The sequence below is a fragment of the Leptonotus elevatus genome, chromosome 3, assembly GCF_054856555.1.
Source record: "Leptonotus elevatus isolate MCC_2025b chromosome 3, RoL_Lele_1.0, whole genome shotgun sequence".
Lineage (NCBI taxonomy): Eukaryota > Metazoa > Chordata > Actinopteri > Syngnathiformes > Syngnathidae > Leptonotus > Leptonotus elevatus.
In genome coordinates, this window is record NC_141241.1 from 17,123,506 (window position 1) to 17,139,810 (window position 16,305).

A 16,305-nucleotide genomic window follows, 5' to 3' on the forward strand; every position below is an offset into this window, starting at 1 on the left:
TAGTTAAGAATTCATTAAAAAAAAAGAGGCTTCAAGCTTTTTAATGCCACTCCCAGTTTAAGTTTACTATCAAACTTAACGTAAAATAGAGAGTTTAGACTTTAAACAACAAATTAAACACAAATATTAAGTGGATTTACAATATTATGGGGTGTGGGGTTGGGGGGGGGGGACGGTGCTGCAACGGATTGATGCCATTTCCATTCATTTCAATGGGAAAAGATGATCTCAGATGAGCGTGATCAACGACAAATTAAACTCGCAAATCAAGGCACCACTGTAGCTTATCTGCAATCTTCTTTTGTTTTTTTGTTTAAACCATTACAGGGTCTCCCCTTTATAGTGGCTCTTATGTATGTACTGTGATGAATTCTGTTAATTGGATCCTTTGATGTGAATAATTGTAAAAAAAAAAGTATGATCTGCCATACAGTGTTCGATTAAAACTGTGCTATGGACAATCCGAAAGTTACAGAAGTCCACTAGCATGCACCGCTAATGACTACCTACATCTCTCAAAAAACCATATTTCTCTGCTTATAAGTAGGGATGCACCTATACCAGCGTCAGTGCCGAAACTGTACATCTGTACTCGTACGAAAAAAGTGACGGAGGTGACATGGCTATGTATTCCTACTTTTATAGCCACCAGAATATGTTTTCTTCGTCGACCTACTGCATTTACTAAGATAGTGCCTCCATTGTGTTCAAACACTACCTAACTGAAATGCCTTGCGTTGGAAAAACATGAAGTCTTAAAACATCAGTGATGACAAACTGTTACTCTATTAAGTGTTTCAATAAAATAAAGCACATTTTCTCTACTGTAAGATATAATGGCATTATTAGGTAACAATACTACTGTTATCGGCGAAATCAAAGTTCTTATTTTGAAAAAAAGTGGTATTGGTACATCCCTACTTACAAGTTAATGTTATGAAAGTGATTTGGTTCATATTATTTAAGATAAAAATGATAAATAAAAATGATGATTTTTATAGTCATTACCAGACACGACAATACCTAAAATTACTGTATGAAAATTTAAAGAAGAAATTAACCTCACCACTACAACTGAGCCTATTCAGAACAATAGCATGCAATAACTCCTCGAGCCCCTCCAACTCCTACCGCATCCCCGGTGACCCTATCACATAAGGGCATAAAAGTAAAAACAACTGAGTGTAGTGAGAATCAACGGTGATGATATTTTGGGATGCGGCTATAAAAAAGAAAAACAATTATAGCGTTAGCATTACTCAATGCTAACGCATATATAAAAAATATTTATATGTATACAGTATATATAGTAATGTTCCCCTGGTTTAAATAATTTATTATCTAGTTTATGATCTAAAAGTGGGAATGGTTTGAAAACCCCCCAAAACAATCAAATTAGCACTAGCGAGTGATTTATTTCTCCATAAGCAAAATGTGGCATGCCAGTCATCGGCGCTTGAATTTAGGTTTAAAAATTTGTTTTGCCTGGTTGGGACTGAACGCAGCCACAGAGACAAAATAAACAAGCTTCTGACCTATGAAGCAGAGAACTGCAGACCATTTTATATGCAGACCCTCCCTGCTTCAGAGGGAACTTCCTGGAATAAAAATGAGACAGCGAATGAGCAATAAGGGCTGAAAGTGTACAGCATAAAAAATGGTCAGGTTTCTGAAGAAACAAACACAAGATGTTTTGTTTGTAAAAAAAAGAAAGAAAAAAAGTCGCTCCAGCATGCCTGCACACTGTAATTTAGAAACAATTGATGAGAATGTGTAAGAAGTGGGAAAGAGTGGGGTGAACTTGCAGTTAGGGCTGGGCAATTAATCAAAATTAAATTGTGATTTTTGCTTCTCTCGATTTTAAAAACATTGGGTGACTAGGTAATTGTGAATGCACCACATTTTTCTCTGGACTTACAAAATGGTTCAGCCCCTATATAGTGCTCTATAATGGAATAATGTGAAGATTCGAACACAGCCAGAAAACTTCTGGGAGGCTACACATTGGGCATTGTTTGGGGAAAAAAAAAACGTTTACCAATGTTTCAGGTAATTAAAAGCTTTTTAGTATTCCACGGCCAATAGACATTTTTCATACATTTTTTAATGGCTAAATTTAGCTGCTGTGGCTTTAAATCAGGTGCGCTTGAAATTAAAGTATGTGATTCTGCCCTTCCTGAGGATGTTTTAAACTGTTTAATGACACCCTAGTTGAAGTTCACTGTAGAACTAAACACACATTAAAAAAAAAAATTACATACAAGACATGCTTTGTTTAAAAAAAATATTGCCAGTGCTAATGCTATTGTCAGTATAAATACCATTGACATGCTAACGTGAGTTTAGCATTAACCTCCGTGAGTGATATTAATTCAAATAATGAATATTCACACACAACAATACGCAAAAGGACATTCTCCCAATATGTGAAAAACGCGTTATATTAATAGAGTTCAAGCGCAACTTTTTTTATTGTATTGTTCCCATGCATGGCACAACAGTGCCCCTAAGAGGTCAACGCGTGCAAAACATAAACAGCCGGTATTTATTTTTCTTTACTATTTTTAGTATATTCTTTTGCCGTATGTTTTTTTTTTTTTTACTAATTTAGTTTCTGCTTATTCAATATATATATATATATATATATATATATATATATATATATATATATATATATATATATATATATATATATATATATATATATATATATCAAATGATATTTACAGTTGACATTTCAAGGATTCAAGGGATTTTTTTTGGTCGTACCAAGACACATTTCCACATGATATGACATGCAATACAACACCCGAAGCACCAGTAAGTCCCACGACTTACTGCAAAATTTGATTTAATAAAATATGATAAAGTGATAAGCGAGATGCTTATATACGGTTTGATTATGTGCAAAGATGCAATGCAGCAAAGATGTGGCTGCAGCAAAATTAAAATGCAAGAAGTTTGAATTTCACATGATATTTACAAGGTCATTTTGTGCTTGACAAAAAGAATACAGTGTTCAAGAATAAAGCGTTCCACATGCAGGGATGAATGAGCACGAGACCATTATGGTAGTTTTGAGTAGTTGAGTTTTGGTAGTTGAATAGATCTTTTTTTTTATTATTTGTTATCAGTCAAACTACTTTGTAACTGTGATTTTGATTAGTTTTGCCATAATCACCCAGCCCTACTTGCAGACTATAAAGAAGTAAAGCTGCTGCTGCTGCTGGCATTATAAACTGTTTGGGGTTTCATGAGTTTGCAAGTGGAGCAAACTGTTAATAGAAAAAAAGGGGTGGAGGGGCACAATAGAATACATCAACATTATTCTCAATCATTGAACAAAAATTGTTGCATGAAAGAGAGAATAGCACTGGAAACGTAATCATCATAATGTATACTGAAAAAATGTGTTATTGCAGTACTGTCTAAACAAAAAGGGGGATAATTTGCAGATTATGTTAAGAAAATACCAACAACCATTCATTTTCTACCGCTTGTCACATTCAGTCTCACAGGACTTGCGCAAAAGTCTGAAATCATGTTTGTGAAAGAAAAGCACAATTTTACTGAACATTGAATACAGTGATTGAATGAGAAATATTGTTGTTTTAATAAGGCAAATTGCTGTTTTCACTGGATCACTCAGCTATATAAGAATGTGTGTCTATTGTTCTCTTTTCCTTTTTATTAGTCTTTCTTGGCAACTCTGCCTTAAAAAAGCCAGAATCCAAGTCATATTTTCAAGGGACTTATTGTGTTGTAGCAAGTTGAGAGTCATCTGTTTCCTCAAACATGAGACTATCAAAGTATCTGCACCCCCCAGCTCACTCATGTGCATTGTGACCTTTCTGTTTTGAGTGATTTTGGAGATCCAGTGAAGTGTTTAAACTTCAGTAAAAAAAGAACACACGATGATTTATGTTATCTGCAGGTTGTTAACATGCATGAAAAGCCCTTTACTGTAGTTCTCTGTAGAAGTAGTGTAGAATGGACTAATGGATATCTACACACTTTGCTAAAGTAATGTGAAATTATAATGACATTGTTGATTATTTCAATTTATGCAGCACAAGTCTCACATTTTCAAATGAGATTTTTAATTATTAGCTTCTTTTTTTAAACACTGTAAACCTTGGATTAGTAGAAATAGCTGCTAAGTAACCACCAAACAAGCCCATAAAGTTTATGAAAACTTTTAAAATCTTTAATCAAAACCATAACCTGTTGTATCATTACTTCTGACCACATGTGACATGTTTTTGTGGAACCCACGTATGCATGAATGCCAGAATAAAGACAAGAATGTGGGGAGTGGGGAGCACCGTTTTTCCCAACCACACGACCACTATTGTTTTCTGGAGTCATAGATGTTTTGCATTTGTCAAACATCATGCAGGGATGCAACATTTTCAATAAAAAAAAATAAATTTCAGGCTGTGTTCAGAATTCACGATATAATAAGTTTGCCATGTGCAGTAATGTAAGTTATCCCCTACAGTGTATACGGTAGTATCCTCAATGTATCCCCATGATGCATCTTGTAAAGTAGTGAACACCCAATGTTCACTTGAAAAGCAATAAATTCCATCATGCATCGAGCTGATACAGAAAAAAGAAAATGACTGGCGAGGGAGCGCGGTGCAGGGTTACATAAACATATATAAAGTAATTATAAATATAAATATATAAAGTACTTTGTTTGTATTGTCAAAAATACAATCCACTTAAAAAATGCTAAATGTTTATAATTTATGTGTTCAAAATGTATTACTGAAGGGTGACATTAGAGCTCAATTTAAAAATATGTCAACTTAAGGGAACTTGTTATTAAAATGTTCAGTGATGCTGCTGACCCTGGGAACTTACTGCACCTTTTGGTTTTGTTTGAAATTAAAACAATGGAATGAAAGTTTAATATTTCAATTATTTTTGAAATTTGGGGAAAACATTATTTACTGTAGAAATTAAACTATAGGGAGCTAATTCCTTGTTTAAGGTAATTTTTGTTTTGTTTTTTATGCCAATATTGTCCCTTTTACTGCAAATGACAGAATATCCATCCAAATATTCGGCCTCCTTGACTACTAATAATTGGTATGTATCGGTCCCTGAAAAAAACGTATCAGTCTATAGTACAGATGCCACAAGGTGGCAAAGTTGGATTTTTTTTTCCTTTGACGCCCTTTTACTGAAAATTATAAATATTCGGCCTCCTTGACTACCCTTGACTACTAATACTTGGTAGGTATCGGCCCTGGAAAAAACGTAACAGTCAGATGCCACAAGAAGGTAGCAAAGCACTTAAAATGGAGAGGACCACAAAGCACCAACATCATCCAATCATTGACTCATGTTACATAAACAAACGTATTCAGTAGTTAAATCATTTAAAACCAACAAACTACCTTCACATGAGACTCCATATCATTAGCAAGCACACTAGCCTAAATAAAACACTAGCAAAAACGGACATAACATCACATATAGGCAAACAAATGCAAACTAGCTTTACCCAAATGGTATTAAGTCATGAAAATTACCTTTTGGAATTTACACACAGTAATAATGGTTAGGGAATACAGTGTACCCACGCTATTCGGGACCAGGCCGGCCTGCGAATAGCAAAAATCTGTTTACAGTCACTGAATGTGATTGAAAGTGAATGAATTTGAACACAGCCAAGAATCAAAGCATCAAATTTAAAACTTCAGCATAATGGAATGCAAAAGTGTTGTTTTTAATGCAAGAGGTGATGTAATACCACCAAGACAGTAATTACACGTCTTTTGTTTTAGTTAATTGTGTACAACTTGCTCAAAAAAGAAAAATAACAATCCTACCTGAAGCTAAAGCAGCTGAAGGGGGCCCGGCCTCTCCACCGCTCTTTTGGCTCATGGTTAATTGGTTCTGCTGGATGTTGGAAGAAAACTGCAGCTCTCTGGGCAGAAGGTCATACACTAAATCTGGGGATGCAAAATGTTTAACATGGGAATTAACTTATGGGCACATTCAAGCACAAAACACTTAATAACTACAGTAGGCTAGTTCAATTTGATCATTTCTCAATTGTCCCGCGGGGCAAAATGTTTTCATCTGTGGAAGACAACATGAATTAATAAACAGCTTGTACTCAGGGACGTTATAAATTTAGTTTTGTAATTTATTAATGACCTAAGTAGCGTCACACAAGTGCCTTGTTAGTATTAGCCATTGCTTGGTGCAACAAAATCCGTTATTAGAGTGTTTTAGAGATGATACTTCTATACTGCATATTTAAGGCTAAGTAAGCTATGTCCGCTAATGGAAGCAGCGGGTGTTGTTTTTCAGAATAAAAGAATGTAGGAAATGATAAGTGAGGCAGGGAGCCTACCCCGTTTTTTTTTTTTACACTTATTGGTTTATTTCTATGAATTTTTTACTTTTTTTTTTTTTTACTTTTCCAATGTGTTTATAATGGTCGTTGATTATACGCAGATTCTCACAATTTGCAGGCCGACCTGGTCCCGATTCCCCACAAAAAGTGGGTGATAACTACATATATTTCCTTTATTGTAGCTCTTCATTTACATTTAAAAATGCATCCAAATAAATCCTGATACATTGTGTTAATTTAATTCATGTCAAAATGGAAACATCTTTTTTGGCTAGTAGTTTCATTGTTTAAAATGACAATTTTTCATTTTGCTTCAAATATTACGGTATCATCGCATGTGTCCTGACCAACCTCGATAACTCACTGAGGGGGAAACAGAATTGTAGTGCTGCTCCAAATTAGGATTGTGCGGTTCTGAGCTGAGTAACTCGAAGTGTTATCCATTCTAGTTATCATAAGCAAACCTTTCTGAAACAATAAGTTACAGAGAGCTAAGATAATCATGTCTGTGAAGATGTCCACTTGAGTCCAGTGAAATGATACCAAACGCGTATCAAAATGTCAAAGCAACTGAGGCGCATGAACAAAAACAGATCTTGATGCAACACAGGGCTGCCCACACTTTTCCCTGTCCACTCTATGCCTTGGGTCAACACATTTACTCGTAGCCTGATTCATCATCCAAATATTATGCGCAGCCATTAAAGTTGCCCGACTCTCTTCTCTTTGCCAACCGCTGGCTTTAATTACTTGCAGCTGGGCCCTGCGGTGTGGTGTATATGTCAGGTACTTAACTCTTCCATTGTTAGATCTCACCGTGTATACTGTACAAAACCCAAACCCGGGACGTACTGAAAGCAGCCTGTGCTACATCATTGCAAAAGCCCTTTAGTCTCTTACAGCGCAGAGCAGATGAGCAGGGAATGCTGATTCCCAGAACTCTGAACTTCATACAGTATATTCAGGCATCGAATGTTTTTCCCAAGCTCACATACCCGCCACCTCCTATACATAAACACTCTCCCCCCAAGTCTGCATCTTTGTTTAAAGCTCTCTTCTTCTCGGGGCTCACTCGCAGTCTTGCACATGCAGAAACATGTGCTCCAAGTGGGCAGCCCTTCCTGTAAACACATTGCCAACCGCACAGGCAGAAAATATGTACACTTCCCTCCACTCACTGGTCTCGCATCACTGGCTGGACTGTCTAAAGTGTTTCCACAAGTCCTGGATGTTTTGAGAGAGTTCTGGCTGAACATTTGTTTCCTTGTAAGCAGACAGAGTGCAATTCTTCATTCGCACGTGACAAAAACACTCACCCTTTTTACGTCAACTGTATAAACAACAACAAACCACAGCACTTTATGCTTGAACTTAATAGTAGTGATGTTACTGTATGTACACTTCCCACCACGGAATACCACTATTGCATTCTTCATCACAAAGTTTATACTCACTTAACAGATTTAGATTGTTGCTCATGTAGGTAAAATCAGGTATGTGCGTTGACTTTGCTTCATCAAGCATACTTCGCATTGCACTCTGGTGCCAGTAATATTATTAACACAGAATAATACAGGCAAGTATTGCTAGTCATTATTTCACCATCGTACCTTGTGTCATGCTGAGTAAGACGTGCGGGATGAAAAAAAAACTAAAGCATCAAAAAAAACACACTCACCATGTGACTGGCAGGACACACTCCCATTCATTCCGTTCACATTCCTGCTGCTTGCTCTTACTAGCCCGACACCAAGGGTGTGGCACGTTTTTGGGGGGCTGATTAAAACCCCTCCTCCACTGCACCTACCTCTCGCTCTCTCCCCTGGCTTGTATGCAATATACCCAACAGGTTAGCATGAATACTGTCAAGCAGAAAGACAGCCATTTGTTGTTGTTGTTTTTAGATTTACCTTTGGTGTCTTGCCTAATTTGTAAAGTGATTAGAAGATCACTGTGTCAATAAATTGGGGCTGGTGTTTGCAGCAAAGCTTGTGCAACAACCCTGAAATGTTTACAGCCAAGCCTACATGATGGCTGCCAGGGGCTCCATAGCAACACATATCACCGGACAAGTTGAAATCAATCCGGTAAGGATACTAAATGCAATCATTCATCTGAAGAAACAGAACAAAGTAAAAAAAAAAAAAAAAAAACACATTTGTAAAATCTCCCTTCAAATGATCTTTTAGGGACACAACCGCATGACTAAAAATATAACAACTTTGATACACTGTTCAAGATTCATTTGTGTAATTTTCCAAGATTCCCTGTAATCAAGTGACATAATCTATTCTTTATTCTGGTTTAATTTAACTCTTTTAAATGTTGATCGTTAATTTCCTACAAACAATTAATGAAGTCTATTAGTGGGTTCATCCAGTCGTCTAACCATTCATCATCAGGTTGCATCTCGGAGAAATTAGCATAGGAACCCTTAATGTACCTCAACACTAATCAATCTTCCCAAGCAGTTATACAGTAAAATACAGCCAAGTATTGCATTGTTCCAAAAAACAACCATAAAAGCTGTTTTGTTTTTTTAACACCACAAAGTACACCCGAGAGCTGCTAAAAGGTGCAGATTGAAGTACAGCAGAATCTCAGTTCGTATGCTTCAGCCAATATGGTTTTTGATGATTCTTTTCGTCTATATTTTTGGGATTGTGTCAGTCAGATCCTCAAAATATGCATGCAGTATAATAATACAGGTTGGCTGCGCTTGGCTGGCGACCAGTCTAGGGTGCGGCTCTGCCACTACTCAACTCACCCTCAACCTTAGTTAGGTTAAGTATTATGGATAATAACTAAAGGAATGTTTGGCGGCTTTCAAAAATGGCTGTGCATTGATTGAAATATTTCACTTTTGAATGTTGATCAGCTATCATGGTTTGTGTGTTCAGCGTTCCTTGTCTTTCCCCTCGTCTCGTTATGTGTAACCACGTCCGCCTGTGTGTGTTTTCCCCTCGTGTGGTCAACCAATCAGTGTCCTCAGACACTTGCGTCTTCCCCAGGTGCGTCTTGTCAAGTAATTAGCAGAGAAGTATTTAGTTTGTGGGGTTTGTTCAGTCGGTGTGGGTGCATTATCGATGTTATGTGTGGTAGAAGTTTGTGTGTCTCATCTCGTCACAGCCAAGCCTTCATCATAGCCACAGCCACAGCCACAGCGCCTGCCAAGTCATAGCCACTCCACAGCTAGTCAAGGCAAATTCAGTCCAATCACGGCGACCAGTCCAGTCACATCCTGTCCAGTCATGGTTGTCTGCTTACCTTCTTTTCTGTGCTGCATTAAAGTTCCACGTATTGCACTCGATTCCTGTCTCACCACCGTACTTCCCTGCATTTGGGTCCATTATCCCTCAACCACTCACGTCCACCACGACACTCCAGTCAAGGAGTAAAAAAAATAAAAAAAAGCACACAAAAAAAACGTTTCCTTTTTTTTTTTGTCTTTGTGAGTGTTAAGTTGGTCCTTCAATTATTGTTATCTGTAGTTTGTTTTCTTTTTATTGGAAACATAAACCTAAAGTTTAAAAAAGACAACAGAACAAAAACAAACAAAAACAGCTGTATACGAAAAATACAGAAGTGGTACCTCCACAAAATAATTCACACTTTTAAAGTTTTGTGGCATCAACAATCAATATGTCAAACATTCTTTGGCAAAAGGTCAATGAGATCAGTGACAATTGATTGCCATCATCCTTAAAATGCTTCACCTTTGAAGAAATACATACCATCCAACACAGGGAAGCAAAGCCCCATACATTAAATTTGTGGTATGGTTTTATGGCAGGTACACTATGTTGACTAAATGTAACACAAAGGAGTGTCAAACTACAACAACAACAAAAACGAGTTAGGCAGGCACAACACGGTATGTAGTATGTAATATGTACAGTATGCGTAGTAGTCCATCCAGCCATCCATCTACTTTCTATACAGCTTATCATATTCTGGATCAACTTTGGTCACCAGCGATTCAAACTTTGAATCGGAACAAAATCAGCCAGTTGCCGAACACCGCGTGACAGTTCAGTTGATTTCAGCCATATTGCTCGGAGTGCAGTGGGCCAAAGAACAATCGAGGGGCATCTCAACTAACGTGCAAGAAGTAAAAAAATAAATAAAAAAAACTTAAAAATCGTCTCAGTCCATCCTTATACCAAAAGCGATTCAGAAAATTAGGAGCTATGTCATAGTTCTATGAAACAACATCAAGCGCAACATGAAAGCGGAATTCAAACTATTTACAGAAAGCAACATACACACGCATGTGGGTTCAACAAAAAATGCCACCCTCACACACACACACACACACCTCTCCAGAACAGGCTGAATATCTACACAACCCTACTACTGGTATCAGTCCTATCAGAAAATGTCAAGCAAGCAGCCACAGTGTAATAGAACTAATGGAAAACGGAATCTTGCGTCAGCCCAGCCATTTCTATCTGATTCACAGGAAAGACATGCTGAAGAAACAGGAAAAGACTTTAGCAACAAAAGGCACGCATACGCATACACCAACATCGTGACATCATCAAGACACGATGCAAACTCATTGAGTCAACATTGAGGAGACATTATTGTGAAACGTAATGCAAAAGATGTGCCCAGCTAGCAAGTAATAGCATGTCTTAAATGTAAATGACTTACTGATAATTGCTTTAGGCAAAATAGTCATACGTGACAAATCAAATATAAGCTTGCTGATGCGTGTACAGTCATGGCCAAAAGTTTTGAGAATGACACAAACTATTGGTTTTCACAAACTTTGCTGCTTCAGTGTTTTTAGATCTTTTTGTTAGATGTTACTGAAATATAATTACACATTTCACAAGTGTCAAAGGTTTTTATTGACAATTAAATGACATTTATGCAAAGTGTCAATACTTGCAGTGTCTACCCTTTTTTTTTTTTTTTTCAAAGACCTCTGCAATTTCCCCTGGTATGCTGTCAATTAACTTCTGGGCCACATCCTGACTGATGGCGGCCCATTCTTGCATAATCAATGTTTGGAGTTTGTCAGAATTTGTTTGGTTTTTGTTTGTCCACCGGCCTCTTGAGGTTTGACCACAAATTCTCAATGGGATTAAGGTTTGGGGAGTTTCCTGGCCATGAACCCAAAATGTTGATGTTGCTCTCTTATGGCAAGGTGCTGGAAAATAAATTGTTCGTCACAAAACTGTTTATGGATGTTTGGGAGAAGTTGCTCTTGATGGATGCTTTGGTACCATTCTTTATTCATGGCTGTTTTAGGCAAAATTGTGAGCAACCCCACACATGAATGGTCTCAGGATACTTTACTGTTGGCATGACACAGGACGGATGGTAGCGCTCGCCTTTTCTTCTCCAAACAAGCTTTTCTTCCAGATGCCCCAAACAATCGGAAAGGGACCAATCCCTGGGATCTTTTGCAGAATATCAGCCTGTCCCTGATGTTTTTCTGGAAGAAAAGTGACTTCTTTGCCGTCCTTCTTGACACCGGGCCATCCACCAAAAGTCTTCGCCTCAGATGCACTCACACCTGCCTGCTTGCATTCCTGAGCAAGCTCCACACTGGCGGTGCCCCGATCCCGCAACCGAAATCCACTTTAGGAAACGGTCCTGGCGTTTGCTGGACTTTCTTTGGCGCCCTGAAGCCTTCTTCACAGCAATTGAACCTCTCTCCTTGAAGTTCTTGATGATCCGATAAATGGCAAATATGGACTTAGCAAATAATTTCAATTCATCTGACCACTGCGCATAACATTTTGGAGTACATTCAAATTGCTATCATCAAAAATTAGGCAGTGGATTTTGTGAAAATTAATATTTGTGTCATTCTCAAAACTTTTGGCCACGACTGTATACATGTAAATGATTGGAAACAGGAGGTCAAAGTAAACCAGACACGTTCCTCGCATGGCATCAGCTGAGAAATTCTGACCAGCGGCTTTTAGTTTACTCCGTAATTTGATTTACTGAAATCGTTCCAAATTGATTTTGGTTTTGACAAGGCAATTGAATGGGGAAAAAAACAACTTGTGGCGTAGAGAATTAATGCTTGAAAACATCAACAACAGATTTGAGAGGCAGATTTTCCGGTTCACAATAAAAACAAAAGAAAAGTGGAAATTAAAACAACATAAAAACGGGTAGTAACTAACAAGTGAACATTTAGCTCACAGTAGGATGATCATATTCAATCCTAAGGCACTCTGGAAGTCACAAGAGAAGAGTGAGAATTCCAGTCTATAGAAACATAAAATAGTAAGTGAGACGCCATCTCAAAACAATCACAACCTTGAGGCAACAGCAGAGAGATCAGATTTGCCGCTCAAACAGGCAACAAGCCTGGTGAACTTTAAAGAGATGGACATAAATATGATCTCGCTGTCTCACTTAACTTTAAAGAAACAGCTGTGACAAACTGATGTGTGTACATAAATAAATGAGTAAACATTTATTTCAAATTAAAATACACGTTTACAAACCTGTTTTTGTGACATTACAAAATTAGACATCTGTCATTTTTACTTGCTCACAATAATAAAATGATGATGCGATTAAGAGCAGTGTGTAGTTATTACAGGTGGTAACACAAGCAACCTGAATGAATGTAAAATGTAGTTATCATGAGACAATATAATAGGGGTGTTAAAAAAAACGTATTCGGCAATATATCGTGATTCGATATGCGGTCGAATAGATTTTTAAACATCAATTTTTTATGGGAATATTCAACAAAACGACTTACTTAGGGTTAGGGTTCACACGTTATGCATGGAAGAATGTTATATTAATGGAACACATAATATTTTATTTCAATGCGGTTCAAAAATGAAACAGATAGCAACAGATTGTTATATACAGTGGTTCAGTTAGCCTAAAGTTTCAGATAAATAAATACATTTTCGTACTAATCTTACAGTGTACATGTACAAGTTTTATGGATTAGTATTTTCTAAATTTGAGTTTAAAAAAAGAAAATCGCAATAATCAATTTATAGATTTGTATCGGGATTAATCGGTATTGAATCGAATCGTGACCTATGAATCGTGATACGAATCGAAAGGTACTAGGCATTTCACACCCCTACAATATAATATGTTATAAAACAATATTTAGTTAACAATGAACAAAAATGGTGAAAAACAGTCTGGTAAGACCTCAATATCGTTTTAGGCCGGATCGTAATCTAATTGTCCCATATCAACTACCAGACTAGCTACTATGAAACTAAACTAGATCATGTGGTTTAGTGTGTAACCGGTGGCGGCCATCTCGGGAATCGAACCCACTCCATGAGCAAGTCTCCGGCGTATGAGCGCAGCGTGATTCCTGTGAGCTAAAATTCCACTGTCACAGCGCATTTCCAAAATCCTTTATTTAAAAAATAATAATAACCCAATTAACACATGTCTAACATTGTGGAGGTTCCGTTCAAACTTCTGCTTTTATTAATAAAATGGCTGTTATTAATGATCATTTTCCAACATTGCAATACCTCCATTGTATGTCAAATTGCCTATAACGCAGCAGTGTACAAAATAGCAATGAAAACGCATTATATAAATTGTTGGTGCCCTATTGTTATTGTGGTGACAATTGGAATTTGCTTTCATAGCATTCATGGTATGTGTGATTCCATCCCAGATGTGTCCTGCGCTGCACTTTTCCATGTCCAACCGCAAAGTTGGCTCTATTTTGTACCCCATAACTGGTAGAGGATTTTGAAATATATTGTTTTGGTTGATAACTAGAAAGTGTTCAATTGGGCTGTGCGCGAATCGGTGGTGACTCAAGTAGAGGAGCGAACCAGAATTAAAAAAAGAATTTTCAGATATGAGTCAGAACGGGTCAAATTGTCGTAGAGGAATATTTGGGTGCCAATACATCTCAGTATGAGTGACGTATTGTAGCATTGCAGAATGAAATTCTTCAATGACAACAAAAAGGATTATTGTTGGACGCAACCATGCCAAAACAACAACGCTTAACTATTCTAAACGCTAAACTCATTTTAATCTAAAAATAATAAATAAATTACAAATACAAATTTTTATCATCATCAACATTATTAATTTCAATGAAGGTAAGAAAAACACCAGTCCTAGTACTTTTCTGACACCTTGTCTGAGTTTTTAAAACAGTGGGACAGTGCCCTCATACACCCCCCCTCCCCCTTGTTTTTGAAAACAGAAACAGGATTATATTGTTGGTTATCGCCTTACAAGTACTCTACTTTCAACTGCTACGACTTTTACTGCTATGCCCACAAGGCTGTTAGATCACATCTCGTCTGGCTGCCTGCTGAGTTGACAGAGAAAAAAAAAGGGAAGATGGAAAAAAGGGTATTGAAAAATAGCAAGTATCTATCACTGCAAAGCAATTGGTTTAATTTCTACCAAAGTTAATATCAAATAGGCGTACTAATGAGGTCGAGGTGAAAATAAACGATTAACTGTCCCCTGGCTCAGCATCACATCAGATAATTATCTATCTTTCCCGTGTTTCAAGTACAAGTCTGTGTGAAGGCAGAGTGACATGGCCGTAAAATAAAATCTCTAATCACCACCCCCCCCAAAACAAATCTGATTTCCGATTTTAATAAATGTTTTCCTCTTTCTGAAAAATAAAAACAAATAACAATGACACTATTTAAAATGTTGAAAAAATAAACACAATCCTAATACATTTTAATGACAATAACAAGCATTCTCTTTGGGATTAATATGTTCAACACTCCCATCCAAAATTAACCTGTATCAAATCAATATGGCCTAAAAATTACAATTAATCCATTTGAATTGCCTATCCCTAACATGTGCCAAAAATAGAGCAGAATTAAGCCAAGCTCACTTTATTTGCACAATTTTTCTTTTACATTAATATTATTTTTTTAGGGGTATGCCCAAAAATCGATTCTCATAAGAATTGCGATTCTCATTTAGTACGATTCAGAATCGATTTTAAATGTCCCAAAAATCGATTTTATTTAAATTATTTTATACTATCTTACCTTTGTCTGTGTGTGCCTTTATTTGGAGCGCTGTTCATGTTGTCCCCGGTGTGGCCACTTAGGGGCAGTGTGGTTCCACGCGGTCTAATACACTGTTAAGTTGTAGCCACATTAGAGAGTAGAAGGAAAAAGTCACGACCAAGTTATTCAAATAAAAGTTTGAGTTTCTTTTTCAGCGTGGAACCGTTCTTTTGAGTGATAAAAGTGACGCGAGTAGCGCGCTAAATAGCATTAGCGAGTCAGACTGGAGTAGATCATTACAATTCCTTCCACATTTATAGATTGAAGCAAAAATCATTGTCAATCAAATCATTTTGAATCAAAAATCGTTCTTAATAAAAAAATTATTCTGAATCGAATCGCAGACCCAAAAATCGGAATCGAATCGTAAGACATTCAAAGATTCCCACCCCTATTATTTTTCCACTTCATTGACAGTACTAAATTGGAGGCCGTTACTTTTTCATACTTGTATCACAGTAAAAGTTATAATTTTCACTAGTAATTATATTTCTAATTTATGTTTTTCACAGAATCGCTAAGAGGGAAAACATTTTTAAAAAGTTACATATTTATTATTGGGAAAGTGTTGATCCAAAATTATTATTATTATTATAGTGTTTGTTTGTATTCATTCTGTGTTTTGTTTTTAAAAAAAAAAGCACAGGTTGAACCTCCACCTTTCCTGCTTAGTTATTTCAGGATGGGAATATTAGACTGCAGCGAAGACCCCTTAACTGCAGCCAATGGGAAGAGCCTTGACGGCCAACGTTACCCTCACTTAATATTAGATGACGTCAGATGCATCTTGCTGCGGAGGGAAACGTGAGGCTTCGATGCTAGATCTCACACCTGCTCTGGGTTTTTCACAGCCGATTGACAAATCCAATGTCACATGATAGGAACATTCATCCATAATGGGAC

At 37.0% G+C, this 16,305-nt stretch overlaps 1 protein-coding gene across 2 annotated transcripts in view; it reads right to left on the bottom strand.

Moving 5' to 3' along the window:
- The window catches only part of nfat5b (nuclear factor of activated T cells 5b), a 40,381-nt gene that overhangs the window by 17,204 nt on the left and 6,872 nt on the right, over window positions 1-16,305 (bottom strand). For both annotated transcript variants that reach the window (XM_086071922.1, XM_086071921.1), the window contains exon 2: window positions 5,844-5,966. In XM_086071922.1, the coding sequence (XP_085928048.1) occupies window positions 5,844-5,966 (123 nt within the window). The remainder of the gene's footprint in view (window positions 1-5,843; window positions 5,967-16,305) is intronic.